At 38.4% G+C, this 13,839-nt stretch overlaps 1 protein-coding gene across 2 annotated transcripts; it reads left to right on the top strand.

Annotated features, from left to right (window-relative positions):
- The first annotated feature begins 675 nt into the window (after positions 1–675).
- On the top strand, positions 676–12,285 carry LOC131164302 (ABC transporter B family member 2-like). 2 transcript variants are annotated; one of them, XM_058121394.1, is made up of 12 exons: positions 676–1,168; positions 1,393–1,447; positions 1,578–1,753; positions 3,496–3,696; positions 3,760–4,019; positions 4,734–5,271; positions 6,007–6,386; positions 9,438–9,853; positions 10,029–10,270; positions 10,366–10,613; positions 10,899–11,311; positions 11,536–12,285. In XM_058121394.1, exons 1-12 carry the CDS (start codon positions 872–874, stop codon positions 12,078–12,080), a joined length of 3,771 nt encoding a protein of 1,256 aa, XP_057977377.1. In that variant the 5' UTR covers positions 676–871; the 3' UTR covers positions 12,081–12,285. The 2 variants fall into 2 exon arrangements, with proteins under 2 accessions (XP_057977377.1, XP_057977379.1); XM_058121396.1 differs by lacking the exons at positions 676–1,168; positions 1,393–1,447; positions 1,578–1,753 and adding an exon at positions 3,230–3,376.
- Positions 12,286–13,839: the final 1,554 nt, after the last annotated feature.

Below are 13,839 nucleotides of genomic sequence, written 5' to 3'. Positions count from 1 at the left end.
TTTTCTGCTCCCACTATTTGAGAAACTTTGAGTTGTTTTTGCTCTCTAGATCTCCTCGTCGACAGGGATAGGACACTCGTCGACGAGTCTCTGCCGCTGCTCTGCACCAAGAACACATTCACATATTTTTCCTCCCTTTGTTTATAAACCCATGAAATATAAGAGCCATACTATAAATAACAAATTATAAGAGAATGTAAAGTTTTTCATCTAGCTTTCGTTGGTGACCTAATCTAAACGTGAATTTCTGAAAAATCATACATCGATCCCATGCAAGTTAACTCTTGGCAGTACTGAGCCCTCCATCTCAAAAAAATCTGTAGGGTAGGACCCTAAAACGGGGAGCACACATGCATGCACACCCGGCCCTCTCCTGGCCTCCAACTAGTATACGCCCCCATCCCCCAACACTTCAACACTAATTAAAATTCATGAAGAAGGAAGAGTAGATGAGAGATGAGACGCATGGGTGGAGACACAGCCCAGCCCGTGGGCCGGCGGGCTAGCCATGATGGAGCCATTATGCTTATATGGACAATTACACCATGCATATCCATCCACAAGGACCACAGCCACTTTCACGAGAAAGTCTCGTAACACAGTCAGTCCAGTATGGCCAGCTGCCTACTTCCATTCACCAGCATTTAAAGCCGCACCCCCTCCCCCATCCCCCCCGCCCCCCTCCCCTCCCTCCCCCATCCAACCACTCACCTCTCATTAACTCTCCTCCCCTTTCCCCTAATATTAATCCCCACGCGCGTCACTCACTTTACAAATCTCTCTCTCTCTCTCTCTTACTGATTTATCATAACTTAACCACCCCACTATACGGTACTGCTTCTTGTGCCACTTCACAAATTAACCGGCGGAAATGAGCTACGAAGGCCCATTTTCCGGCGACTGCGATGCCGGAAAGGGTGGTGATCATCATGAGCCGAGGCCGGAGAAAGGAGAAGGGAGTAATAATGAGAAACCCAGAAAAGTGGCATTCCGCAAACTATTTGCATTTGCTGATGTGTACGACTACTTTCTAATGGGGATAGGATCCGTGGGAGCGTGCATTCACGGTGCATCAGTCCCCGTTTTCTTCATCTTCTTCGGGAAGTTGATAAACATCATTGGAATTGCTTATCTCTTCCCTGCCTCCGTTTCTCACAAGGTCGCCAAGGTATATAATTAAATACATCTATCTGCAAATTAATTAACCAGCTCCGCGAACAAATGAAGTGTACTGCACTTAACTATATAAATACGTATGGTTAGATATCTGAACTGTCTCTTGTTTTGGGAGCATTCCGCGGATCGATCATATTGTTTTTTTTAATCGAACTCTTTAATTTGATTCATTCCTTTTTTTTTTTTTTTTTTTTTTTTTTTGTTTTTTGCGTGCAGTACTCATTGGATTTTGTATATCTCAGTGTGGTGATATTATTTTCGTCGTGGACTGGTATGCCGCCTGAACTAATTAAGTATTTAGTTAATTTCCTTGAATATATTAGAATACAAATATAATTATATGGTAATTTTGGTAGCTAGTGGTATGTATGTATATAACGTGAATATATGCATGTGTGTAGAAGTGGCGTGTTGGATGCATAGTGGGGAGAGGCAAGCGGCGAAAATGAGGATGGCATATTTGAGGAGCATGTTGAATCAAGATATTAGCCTTTTTGACACTGAAGCTTCAACCGGCGAGGTTATTTCTGCAATTACCACTGACATTATCGTGGTTCAAGACGCCATCTCTGAGAAGGTACTCTGTTTGCGGCTACCTAGCTAGCTTTCCATTTACATTTTCATTTTCCCTCTGTAAATCCAATTGGGGTTTGAATTTTGATTTTCTCTTTTTCGAAAAGTGAGGACTTTGGATTCGTCCTTCCCACTTTTTGCCTCATTTTCGAAATTAAAAAAATGGATATTTTTAATTTTAAATTCCGGAAAAGATGGTTTAAAAAAGAACATGAGGCTAAATGTATATATTTACATGAAACTTAAGATTTTTGAACAATAAACAAACAACTGAGAAAAGGAAAATGCGTGGAAAAAATTTAAAGCAGGGAAAAAGGGGAAAAGGAAATGAGAAATTGAGTTTGGAAATGGGTAAAGTGAAGTCAACAGGTAAAATGTTTGCACATGTAGGTGTGTACTCTGGGCCCTGAGAAAGTGCCCAAAGGAATTAACTTCGCAGACCCTTTGGGCTTCCTTGCCAGTGCTCTCATTAACTGCACCGTGCCTCTTTTAGGTGGGTTGCATAATTGCATTGCAGATCTGCTGTTTAATGGAGGAAAGCTATTCAAGTTCTCAAGGTGTGAAAACATTTATAGTATTATCGATCATGTTCCGACTTTCGTATGATTATGAGGATATTGGGGTTGGGTTAATGAGATCCTATATTTCATTTGAGTGAAAAAAAATTCAGGTTCAAAACTTGATGCAAACTTGATAATTTTACGAATATGAAATTCTAACTTGACTAGATTAAATTTTTGATTTAATCATAAAGTAATATTAATTTATAAGCTCAATATACCTTGATTAGATTCCTGAATGGTATCAATAAAACTTGAACTTCTTATTTAAACCGCTCGAACTCAAATAAAATGGAATCCATGATGATTATGCTATGAATGGTCAAGCTTGTTTGAGTATGGCTTACGCCCAATGTAGACACGGTCACTGCATTTAACTGCATTCTTTTACACCCTAAGGCGTTGTCAGAGAGTAGTAATTGGAAAGCCAAAATGTTGTCTAGAAAACGGAGTAGTATTTTAATGTGTTGGGTTTTATGGAACCTAATTGCGTTTCATCTGAATCAGACTCTTTTTTAATGAGAGGCCTAAGTCGCAACACTTATGAACTAAGTAGTCCAAGCCATTGCCCCCAAGAAAAATTTTTTGGGCCTGTTTTATAATCCATTTGGAACCGTTTGCGTAGCATATAAAGCGATTATTTTTTTGAGTGATTAGAGAAAATCATTACGTTTCGCGCGAGAGAGAGTATTATTATAGTGCTGCAGTCTTTATGTTTTCTTCTTAACTATAAAATCCTTACAACTTTTTGAACATAGATAAAATTATTGAATCACATAAATAGTATAATTAATTTTATTTTACGTGTATTTTTTTTTTCTATTTTGTTTCTCAAAACAAATAGTAAAGGAGCTAGGGACTGGGGCACTAAGCTTTAGCCCTAAAATCGCCCACACATGTACGGTTTTACCATACATTTTGTACGATTTTGTCACATGGGTTGAGTTAATGGAGTGATCAACATCCCTGTCTCCACAGCACTAAATTTTTTCAGTGCTTTTTTCTTTTGGGTAGTCATTAATCAAAGCAAATGTCGAGTTAATTACTCAGTTTCATTGATTTTTCTGGTAATTACCCAAATTTACAGTGAAATTTTATTCTATAATCTCACTCTCTCTGTCTCATGTTTCATGTATGTATGAATGCATGGAGTCTGAAGATGTAATGGTGGGTGATGGTGATGCAGGTGGGGAACTTCATACATTACATGAGCCGTTTTGTGGCAGGGTTTGCAATAGGGTTTTTGAGTGTGTGGCAAATCAGCCTGGTCACACTGTCCATCGTCCCATTAATCGCCATCGCCGGCGGCGTCTACGCCTATGTCGGCACCGGTCTTATTGCCCAAGTTCGAAAATCCTACGTCAAGGCTGGAAACATTGCTGAAGAGGTCTCTTCTCTCTCTCTCTCTCTCTCTCTCTCTCTCTCTCTCTGACTTGGGGTTTGTTGTCAGGTAATTGGAAATGTTAGAACGGTGCAAGCATTTGCGGGAGAAGAGAGAGCAGTAAAATCATACAGAAGAGCTCTCCGGAATACTTACAAGTATGGGAAGAAAGCAGGATTAGCCAAGGGCCTGGGACTAGGCACACTGCACTGTGTCCTTTTTCTTTCCTGGGCATTGCTTGTTTGGTTCACTAGTATTATTGTTCATAAGCACATTGCAAATGGCGGAGAATCTTTCACCACCATGCTCAATGTTGTTATTGCTGGCCTGTAAGTGTGTTCTTTTCTTCACTTCATCTAATTTTCATGATGTGTGAATACCTTCTTTGATTTATTCAGTTGCACGGGTCAAATTATGTTTGATGAATACTTCGTAACCAAAACTTGATCCAGTTCCTTAAGAGTTGATTTCTAATTTCAAAATTTACCCTATCTTAAAGAATACCAGGAAATTTTTGCATCCGGAGAGACTCAAAACGGTCTTGTCCAGACTAGAATGATACGTTGGAATGGGATGTCTAAGTTTCAAAATAGCATATTTTAAGTTTTATTTTATTTTATTTTTTTCCAACCAAAGAGATCGAAATTGTTAATTGATTGTGTTTCGGATAGGATGAAACATAGAACGTTGTTTTCTTGATTTGATAACATAAAACATCTTATTTATTTTCAATCATTCATGGAAGGGTCAATCACTCTGATCTAAAATGTTGTACTAGGAGTGTAAATTTATGCCTTCAGATACTAATAGGAATCAACATAATAGTAAACGAACATCCTAGCCAACACATGGGGATTAATTTATCCATTCATGAAGCATAATAGAACATCTCATTTCAATTCGTAGCTTAATAAAAGCATATCTTGTAGGACTTGTTACCAAAGCATATTTATTCATAGTGAAGCTTTTGTTGTTGTTGCTGTTGTTGTTGAAGCTTTTGTGTCTATATTTTTACCCCATGACCAGCTTGTTTTGCTTCTCAGGTCACTGGGGCAGGCTGCTCCAGATGTCTCTGCATTTATCCGAGCAAAGGCAGCTGCCTATCCTATTTTTGAGATGATTGAGAGAAACACTAACAGAACTAGCTCTAAAACTGGTCGGAAACTAAACAAGATAGAGGGCCACATTCAATTCAAGGATGTACGTTTTAGTTACCCTTCTCGCCCTGATGTTATTATATTCAATAAATTCTGTCTTGATATTCCTTCGGGGAAGATAGTGGCTCTTGTGGGAAGAAGTGGGTCTGGAAAGAGCACGGTTATATCTTTGATCGAGCGCTTTTATGAGCCTCTTTCTGGACAGATACTCTTGGATGGGAATGACATCAGGGGGCTTGACCTCAAGTGGTACAGGCAAAATATTGGGTTGGTTAATCAAGAGCCTGCACTTTTTGCTACAAGCATTAGGGAGAACATTGTCTATGGAAAATATGATGCAACCCTTGATGAGATCACACGTGCTGCAAAACTTTCAGACGCTATTTCTTTCATTAAAAACCTTCCTGATAGATATGAAACTCAGGTATGGTTGAATTTATGCACTCTCCCAAAGAGTTAAATGTTACTGTGCTGATGCAAATCTGGACATGAGAAACAGCAGCTTCAAAGAAGAGTGATTTGTAATGTTTTCCTAGATTGTTTCTAATTCTTTTTAATGTTTATTGCTTTTCTTAATTTTGCAATAAGATGGGTTGATTTGTTAGAAATTCTGTTTTTGTTTCTTTCTACTTCTTTGAAACTGTTGGGTCACAGCATGCAGGGAAAGAGACAATGGAATAACAAATATGATTTAAATTGGTTCAGCCTTGGCCTAATCCTAGGAATAAAGCTTCAATCACAAAGCCTAATCATCCACTCTCTCTCTGCCTCAAATCCCAATCCCCATGCATGCATGAGCACCTGCACATAAAGTATCTCAAAATAACCACTCAAGCATAGATTTGAACCACCCTTGACAGAAACTAAGTGGATCCTAAAAACGAAGTGATGCGAGTGTATATTTCTTGGGAAATTTTAATTCGTTTAAAGCTTTTCTTTAATATTATGAAGAATGTTGAACCTATCTGCTTCTCGATACCCATGGAAACAGTGAACGAGGAACTGGAAAATGAAAGATTATTATCTACTAATGATCTGCATGGAAATTTAATATTACAATTGTAGAGAAGTTTGGAAATTTATATTCTGTTTTTATTCCAACGACAACTTGAGGGGAAATTTTCTTGTACAGGAGTCATAGTAAAAGTAAAATTTGCAGGTTGGCGAGAGGGGCATACAGTTATCTGGTGGACAGAAGCAAAGGATTGCAATATCACGTGCAATAGTGAAGAATCCATCAATACTACTACTGGATGAAGCTACTAGTGCACTTGATGCTGAGTCCGAGAAGAGTGTGCAGGAAGCACTAGATCGTGTAATGGTGGGACAAACAACTGTGGTGGTTGCTCACCGGCTTTCCACCGTTAGAAATGCAGATGTGATAGCTGTTGTTCAAGAAGGGAAAATAGTTGAGACTGGGAACCATGATGAGCTCATTTCAAACCCAAACAGTGCCTATGCATCCCTTGTTCAGCTCCAAGGAGCAGCTTCTTTACAGCATCACCCCTGCCAGGGAACTACCATGGGACGGCAACTTAGGTGATCTGATTCATTCCCAATCTGCAATTTATTTATTTTTTTTGTTTTTTTTTCACTGTGGGGAAAATTTGTTACATTTGTGTTCTTTGTTATTTGGAGTAACTGGATATCAAAAATGCTTCTTGGAAGTCATTGACATTATAGTTGCAGGAAACTTAATGTCCATCGGTTCTTCCTAATGGAAGCAAAGCAGGTCACTTTTGTAGTTATTTATTGCATTGAGAGCCAACATTTTCTATGTTAGGATTTGGGGAGTCCATGGGTGGATTTGATATACATGGATGAACACCAACTTGACCAAAGAGCTTAAGCTTATTGGGTCTTGGTCAAACCATGTATGTAAACATCCCTCTTTTGCTCTATCTTTCCAATATGGGATACACTCACAATTAGAATTCTCAACAATCTCCACTTCACTTGTGAATTCTAAACAGACCCCCTTAAATGGAAGCCATCCTCCTTGGATAGAAGTCATTACTTGTCAATGCAACCAACTGGGAGCCATTACCTAACCATGGGAATGGGCACGAAATCATGGGATTCCACTCATTGCCGCTTCTCTTCCATGTGTCTACATTTGCTAGAACACATGCATAAACACTCGAGCCTAATTCGAACTCTACTCCTTGAGTGGAAACTGTATCTCACTCTCTCCTCTTTAATAGTTGCTCAAGTTGACCTTATCTCTGCATCTTACATGCCTCAGATTGTATTCCATGTGCCTCCAAACTAATCCTACTTCCCTCGTTTTGATCCTATTCAAGTCCATCCACCAGACCTAAATGACCTTTATTGGCCTCTGTCACACACTTGATTTTTCAACTGTTAGCACGTTAGGAGAATTAACTTCACACCTTGACTTTACAATGTCGCTCACCCAGAGTTAGCATTGGTGGAGTCCTTATGGGCACTTGATATATATGGGTAGGCAGTAGGCACTAACTTGACCCTAAATCTTGAAACCCTTGAGTCCGATCATGTATATAAGCACCAATCATCTATTTAGTTTTACCAATGTGGGACAAAGTCACAAATAAATTCTTAGTAATCTTCCCCTCGCTTGTGAATTCTAACCACTCCCCTCATTTGTGAGGGGAATATTGTTGAGAATTCCACTTATCACTTTGTCTAACATTGGGAAAACAAAGTAGATGATAGGTGCTTATATACATGGTTGAGCCCAAGACCTAATAGGCTTAAGCTTTTGGGTCAAGTTATGCCTTCCCATATATATCAAGTGTTTATAAGGATTCCTCTGGCTTTAACAAGTGGTATCAGGGCTACTGATTCATAATTCTAGGCGAGCAACATCATAAAGTCGAGATGTGAAGTTAATTCTTTTGATGTGCTAACAGTTGGAAAACCAAGTATATGACCGAGGCCAATAAGGATCATCTAGGGATGGTGGATGGATTCAAATAAGATCAAGACATGATGGTGGGTAGGATTTGTTTGGAGGCATGTGGAATGCAATTAGAGGCACGTGGGGTGTAGGGGTAAGGACCACTTGAGCAATTGTTGGAGAATTGGGCTTGCTCCCATGAGGGGAGATGGTTTCTGCTCAAGGGGGAGAGTTCAAATTGGGCTCGAGTGTTCATGCATGTGTTCTTGCGGATGTAGATATGTGCAATTGGCTGGTTGCTGCCATCTTACTCATCTCATATCGCAATATGGTGGAGAATAACAAGATTATAATTTTACAGTTGCACATGCCCAATGGTGGATCTTGGGGAGAGGGGGGGGGGGGGGGGAAGGTTCTATCTAAGAATCCCTTAAGAAGGCAACCCTGGTCTAATATGTTCTGGGATCTGGTGATAGCAAAGGTATCTAAACTTCTAGATGGGTGGAAGGGCAAGTTCATCTCCCTAGGATCTCTCATTACTTTAAGGCATGTATCTCCTTGATCCCTTTGTAATTTGTTTCATTGTTTAAGATCCTAATGGGGGTGGCTCACAAGCTTGAGATCATTATGCGGGATTTTCTTTGATTAGGGGTGCATGAGAAGAGGGATCATCTTGTGATTTCAGGATTAGTTGGTAGGGGCCGTTGGCTAGGAAGGAGGATTGGTTGGGTCTTGAAAATTTGGTGTCGAAAAGCATTGCTTTGGTGGGTAAATGGTTATGGATTTCCACTTGGAAACTAATTCTCTTTGGCAGGGTTATTAAATGTAAATTTGATTTGCAGACAATGGGTGGGATGCCAATATTATAACTAGAGTTTTGCATGAAAGTTGTTGGAATTCATCTTGCAGGTAACTTTGTTCTTCCTTTTGATCAATATAATGTGGGAGATGGGTGTAGAAATTTATTTTTGGAAGGGTAATTGGATTGGGAATATTTTCTGGTCTATTGCCTTTCCCTCCATTACCCATCTCTCTTTGCATCCTGATGCTCCTATCTCTTCCTTTCTTGTTATGGATGGCTCTAAGGTTTCTTGTGATTCGACATGATCTTAATGATAGGGAGGTGTTGATCTTTTTCTCTCTTGGGGTTGTGGAATTCTTTTTGTCATTTTCATCATTGGGATGTTAGGGGATGTTTGGATAAATTCAGGTATTTTCTCTTGTAAATCATTTTATGCTCATCTAAACAAGTCTTTTCTTTCTTTTCCTCTTGTGAACGGATTGTGGAGTGAGTTGCAATTCTCAATAGGGTTAACACCAATGATCTGCTACAGGCTTGAAGACCATGCATGGCTGTATCATCAGATGTTCATGCTATGTTTTATGGTAGTAATGAGGATCATGCTCATCTACTGTTGCTGATTGGAGTCCTTGCTCTAACCTTGGAAACCTTCTTTCTCGGAGTTATAAAATATTAAAAATTAATAATAAAATCCCACAAGTGATCAAGTTATTGAAAGCCTAGAAAAATACTCTTCTTGGAATTGTAGCCTAAGCAAAGCTACATTCAGGATGTGAACACGTTTATTATTTGTTTTCTGCAGTACATTATTGCTGTTCACATTAAGCACCCTAAATGTGATGAATATTGGTTAAAAATCCTTTTACCTGAATTTGACAAATTTTTTGTTATTTTTTATTTTTTTTAGTATGAAGTATTCACATGAATTATCCCATAGAACGATGAGCTTTCGTGGAAGTTTTCGGTCTGACAGAGAATCTGTGAGCCAATTTAGTACTGATGGTGCAGAGACTGCAGAGTCCAGACGTGTTTCAGTAAAAAGAATATATTCCATGGTGGGTCCTGACTGGATTTACGGAGTGTTTGGCACCATTGGTGCACTCATTGCTGGTGCCCAGATGCCTCTGTTTGCTCTTGGGGTCAGTCAGGCTCTTGTATCATATTACATGGACTGGGATACAACACGGCATGAAATCAAGAAAATTGCGCTCCTCTTTGCTGGGGGTGCTGTTGTCACTGTCATCGTTCATGCCATTGAGCATCTCTGCTTTGGAATCATGGGAGAACGCCTCACACTTCGTGTGCGAGAAATGATGTTTTCTGGTAAAAAACAAATCATAATTGCGTTGGCTTTGCAACTCCATTGAAAAGAAAGAAGTGATAATTTTTTTGTGCAGTATCCCATTTAATTGTAAATTGTTTAAAAGAAAAATTGTTCTCCAGTTGGGAGTTTGAAATGATTGTTGTAGACCCATAAATTTCCTATATTTGGTTGCAGCCATTTTGAGGAATGAGATTGGATGGTTCGATGAGACAAACAACACAAGTTCTATGCTTACATCTCGTCTAGAAACTGATGCAACTTTGTTGCAAACTATAGTTGTTGATCGTTCCACAATTCTCATACAGAATGTAGGCTTGGTTATCACTTCATTCATTGTTGCCTTCCTTCTGAACTGGAGGATCACACTTGTTGTCTTGGCCACATATCCATTGATCATTAGTGGTCACATCAGCGAGGTTTTCCTCTCGTCACTATCTTCAGTTTTACATGGAAAGAAAAAAAAAAAAAATTCCATGAGAAATGTACTAATTTCTTTCCCACATTGCTTCAGAAACTCTTCATGCAAGGTTATGGTGGCGACTTGAGCAAAGCATATCTCAAAGCTAACATGTTTGCTGGTGAGGCTGTGAGTAACATTCGAACTGTTGCTGCATTTTGTTTAGAGGAAAAAGTCTTAGACCTTTATGCTGGTGAGCTCGTTGAGCCTTCCAGGCGTTCATTCACTCGTGGTCAGATTGCTGGCATACTTTATGGCATCTCTCAGTTCTTCATATTCTCAGCCTATGGTCTTGCTTTATGGTATATCTTTAGCTCCCAAATTGCTATCTTTGCCTTGGAAAGTGTGGGTCTGATAGTTTAGCTTCTCACCATGCAGCATTGTCCAATATGGTGACTTTGAACATGGATCCCAACACTGCAGAAAATTCTGAGTAGGAGGCTGTTACATTTATCTTAAACACAGAATTCTAGTGTAGACTGTAGATCAGATCTAAGTGGCTTATTTGAAGAGTCCCTTTTATATCATTCTTTTTTTCCACCCTGTTTCAGTGAACTTTCAATGCTCAGTCTGAACTTCTTTTGTAGGTATGGTTCTGTTTTGATGGGGAAAGAGATTTCTGGCTTTAAATCAATCATGAAGGCATTTATGGTTCTGATAGTCACAGCATTAGCTATGGGTGAAACGTTGGCAATGGCTCCGGACCTTCTAAAGGGAAACCAGATCGTGGCATCAATCTTTGAAGTAATGGACCGAAAAACTGAGGTCATAGCAGATGTTGGAGAAGAACTAACGAGAGTTGAAGGTATAATTGAGCTAAGAGATGTCCGGTTCAGTTACCCTTCGAGGCCTGAGGTTGTTATTTTCAAAGATTTTAATCTTAGAGTGAATTTGGGCAAAAGCATGGCATTAGTGGGTCAAAGTGGCTCTGGGAAAAGCTCAGTGCTTTCTCTTATACTTCGTTTTTATGATCCAATATCTGGGAAGGTGGTGATTGATGGTGAGTTCTTTGGACAATTTTCATTTGAGTTGCTCATATTTATGGAAATGAATATTCCTAAAAAAAATTTTGAACTTTCTTTAGCAAACCTTAAAATAGAACTTTGAATATCCTGGTAGTTTGTATATGACTTTGTTATTTGAATCCAGGTTGATTTGTTCAATTTTGTTGCTCATTATTTTTTCCCCTAAACTTGTTTAATGAGATCACATAAAATCTGCCAGGGAAGGACATCAAGAAACTTAAGCTCAAATCCCTTCGAAAACACATTGGCCTAGTCCAACAAGAACCGGCACTCTTTGCAACATCAATCTATGAAAACATCATCTATGGAAAAGAAGGAGCCTCAGAAGGAGAGGTAATTGAAGCAGCCAAGCTTGCTAATGCACACAGCTTCATCAGTTCCCTTCCCGGGGGATACTCAACCAATGTTGGTGAGCGAGGTGTACAACTATCTGGGGGCCAGAAGCAAAGAATAGCCATTGCCCGAGCTATTTTGAAGAACCCAAAAATCTTGCTACTAGACGAAGCCACAAGTGCTCTAGATGTAGAGTCTGAGCGTGTGGTGCAACAAGCTCTAGACAGGTTGATGAAGAACAGGACAACTGTGATGGTGGCACATAGGTTGTCCACCATTAAAAATGCAGATGAAATATCAGTTATACAAGATGGGAAGATAATAGAGCAGGGGACTCACTCTATGCTCTTAGAGAACAAGGATGGACCATACTATAAGTTGGTCAATTTACAGCAACAGCAGCAACAATAGCTGCAGTAATAGCTAGCATTAATATAATCAGATTACTCAAATGATTTAAGTTAGGGTACATTGTTTCAATACTACCTGTTTACCCTTTTTTGGGTTCATTTTCTTTCTTTTTTTTTTTTTTTTCTAAATAATAAAATGTGTTGGAAGATGATAACCACACAGATTTGAAGATGTACAAAAGAGAAGCCGCATTTTTTCTGTGCTATGTTTTGTTCCTATTCTATGTAACCCTTGTTTGGTTTCTGAGACAAAGGAGGGTCTCAAAGGAGGAAAGGCTTGAAAGGCTAGGTAAGAGAACTTGAAATCTAACAAGGAAATGAAAACAGGAGTTTACATTTTACATTGATATTTGTTTTGGTTTTGAGAAGCTGGAAAGGGGAATTGGCTATATCCACATGTAGCTGAGGTTTAGTGAACCATTCATATCTCCATTATACAGATCAGGTTGAATGCGCCTTTCAACCGACCCTTAAAAAGAAATATATATATATATATTAGTTAGGTTCTCTTCAGTTATGAAAAATATTTTTTATTTTTAAAATAGTTATAAGAAGAGCACATTGTTTCCAGTATTTTCCCTTATTTTTAAAGTTCTTTATATAAATGTTTAGAGAACTAAAAGTAAAGAGGCATTTTTGTGTGAATCTTTAGAAAATAGAAATAGATAATGAACATGGATCTTTACCACAATGTCAACTTATGCAACAGGGCCATCTTAAAAACTAAATATCTCGTTGCCACACCTCATCGATAAACTAAAACCATATCATATTATATGCTGGTCATGCTTCCTATTTTTTAAGTTCATTTACTTCATTAAGGCGTCAAACTAGCCAAAGTTTCATAATACTAGATATGTATCCATTTTCTATTATTGCGCGTCCTTTCTATTGTTCTTAGTCTTAGACTTCGTTGTCTCGTATCGTCAATGTGAAAGTTTCAAACTGTAGTAAAAAAAATTTACTCCTTTTAATTTTTTGTTAAAAAAAAATATATTCAATAAAAAGTTTAATTTTTGTTATTGCAATATAGAGTCCTCTTCAGAGGAAACCAAGTTAGACAAGTAAAGCCCACTAAGAAATTTTCTAATGAGATCATAAGATCTTTCTTTCTTTTAACCTTGCCCCTCTTCTTCTTTTTCTTCTTCTTCTTCTAGTCTTTGACTGTTTATATATATATTCTTTCATCTAACAGAGTAGTCAATTGAATGAATCTAATGAGGTAAGAAAGGTGGAAACTTTGTGGGAAATCTTACCGCCCTTTATCTACTCCCTTTACTGTATGAGAGGTGTCATGTCATCATTCTAAATCCATCTGTATAAGAAACCTAGCTTGATCTAAGAATTGAAAGCGTCAAAACCTTAACTGAGATTATTGAAAAATATATATTTTTCTTTTTAATATAAAAAATTGAGCTGAGCCTTCCTTTTGGAGCGTTCTGCCTTATCCAAGGGAAGGGAGGATGGAGAATGGGCTGCTCTATCCCTCGTATCCTTTACCTCTATTTGACCGTATCATCTTTAGTGACAAAGAGTTTGTTGCTGATCGTCATTGTCATTAAATTGTGTGCAATTATTTGTTAAGCAACAATTAAAACAACGTACACTAATAATTTGACGCAAAATTTCATATTAAAAATATCAAGTTTAAATCTTGAGATGATGTAGCTAGGGACATTAAGACTCAGTTTGGAATTCAGAAAATATTTAAAAAAAAATAAAGGAAAATATCAAGGAATCCACCATTTTTATGTTTGGTT

Source organism: Malania oleifera, chromosome 9, assembly GCF_029873635.1.
Source record: "Malania oleifera isolate guangnan ecotype guangnan chromosome 9, ASM2987363v1, whole genome shotgun sequence".
Lineage (NCBI taxonomy): Eukaryota > Viridiplantae > Streptophyta > Magnoliopsida > Santalales > Ximeniaceae > Malania > Malania oleifera.
Note: the sequence above shows the minus strand (reverse complement) of the source record. Positions and strands in the feature narration are given on the sequence as shown.

Excerpts from the sequence above, each read along its gene's own strand:
- LOC131164302 (XM_058121394.1), top strand. The coding sequence starts at position 872 with ATGAGCTACGAAGGCCCATTTTCCGGCGACTGCGATGCCGGAAAGGGT. Across the intron at positions 6,387-9,437 it reads ACCATGGGACGGCAACTTAG|TATGAAGTATTCACATGAAT; the intron begins GTGATCTGATTC and ends TATTTTTTTTAG. Across the intron at positions 9,854-10,028 it reads GCGAGAAATGATGTTTTCTG|CCATTTTGAGGAATGAGATT; the intron begins GTAAAAAACAAA and ends ATTTGGTTGCAG.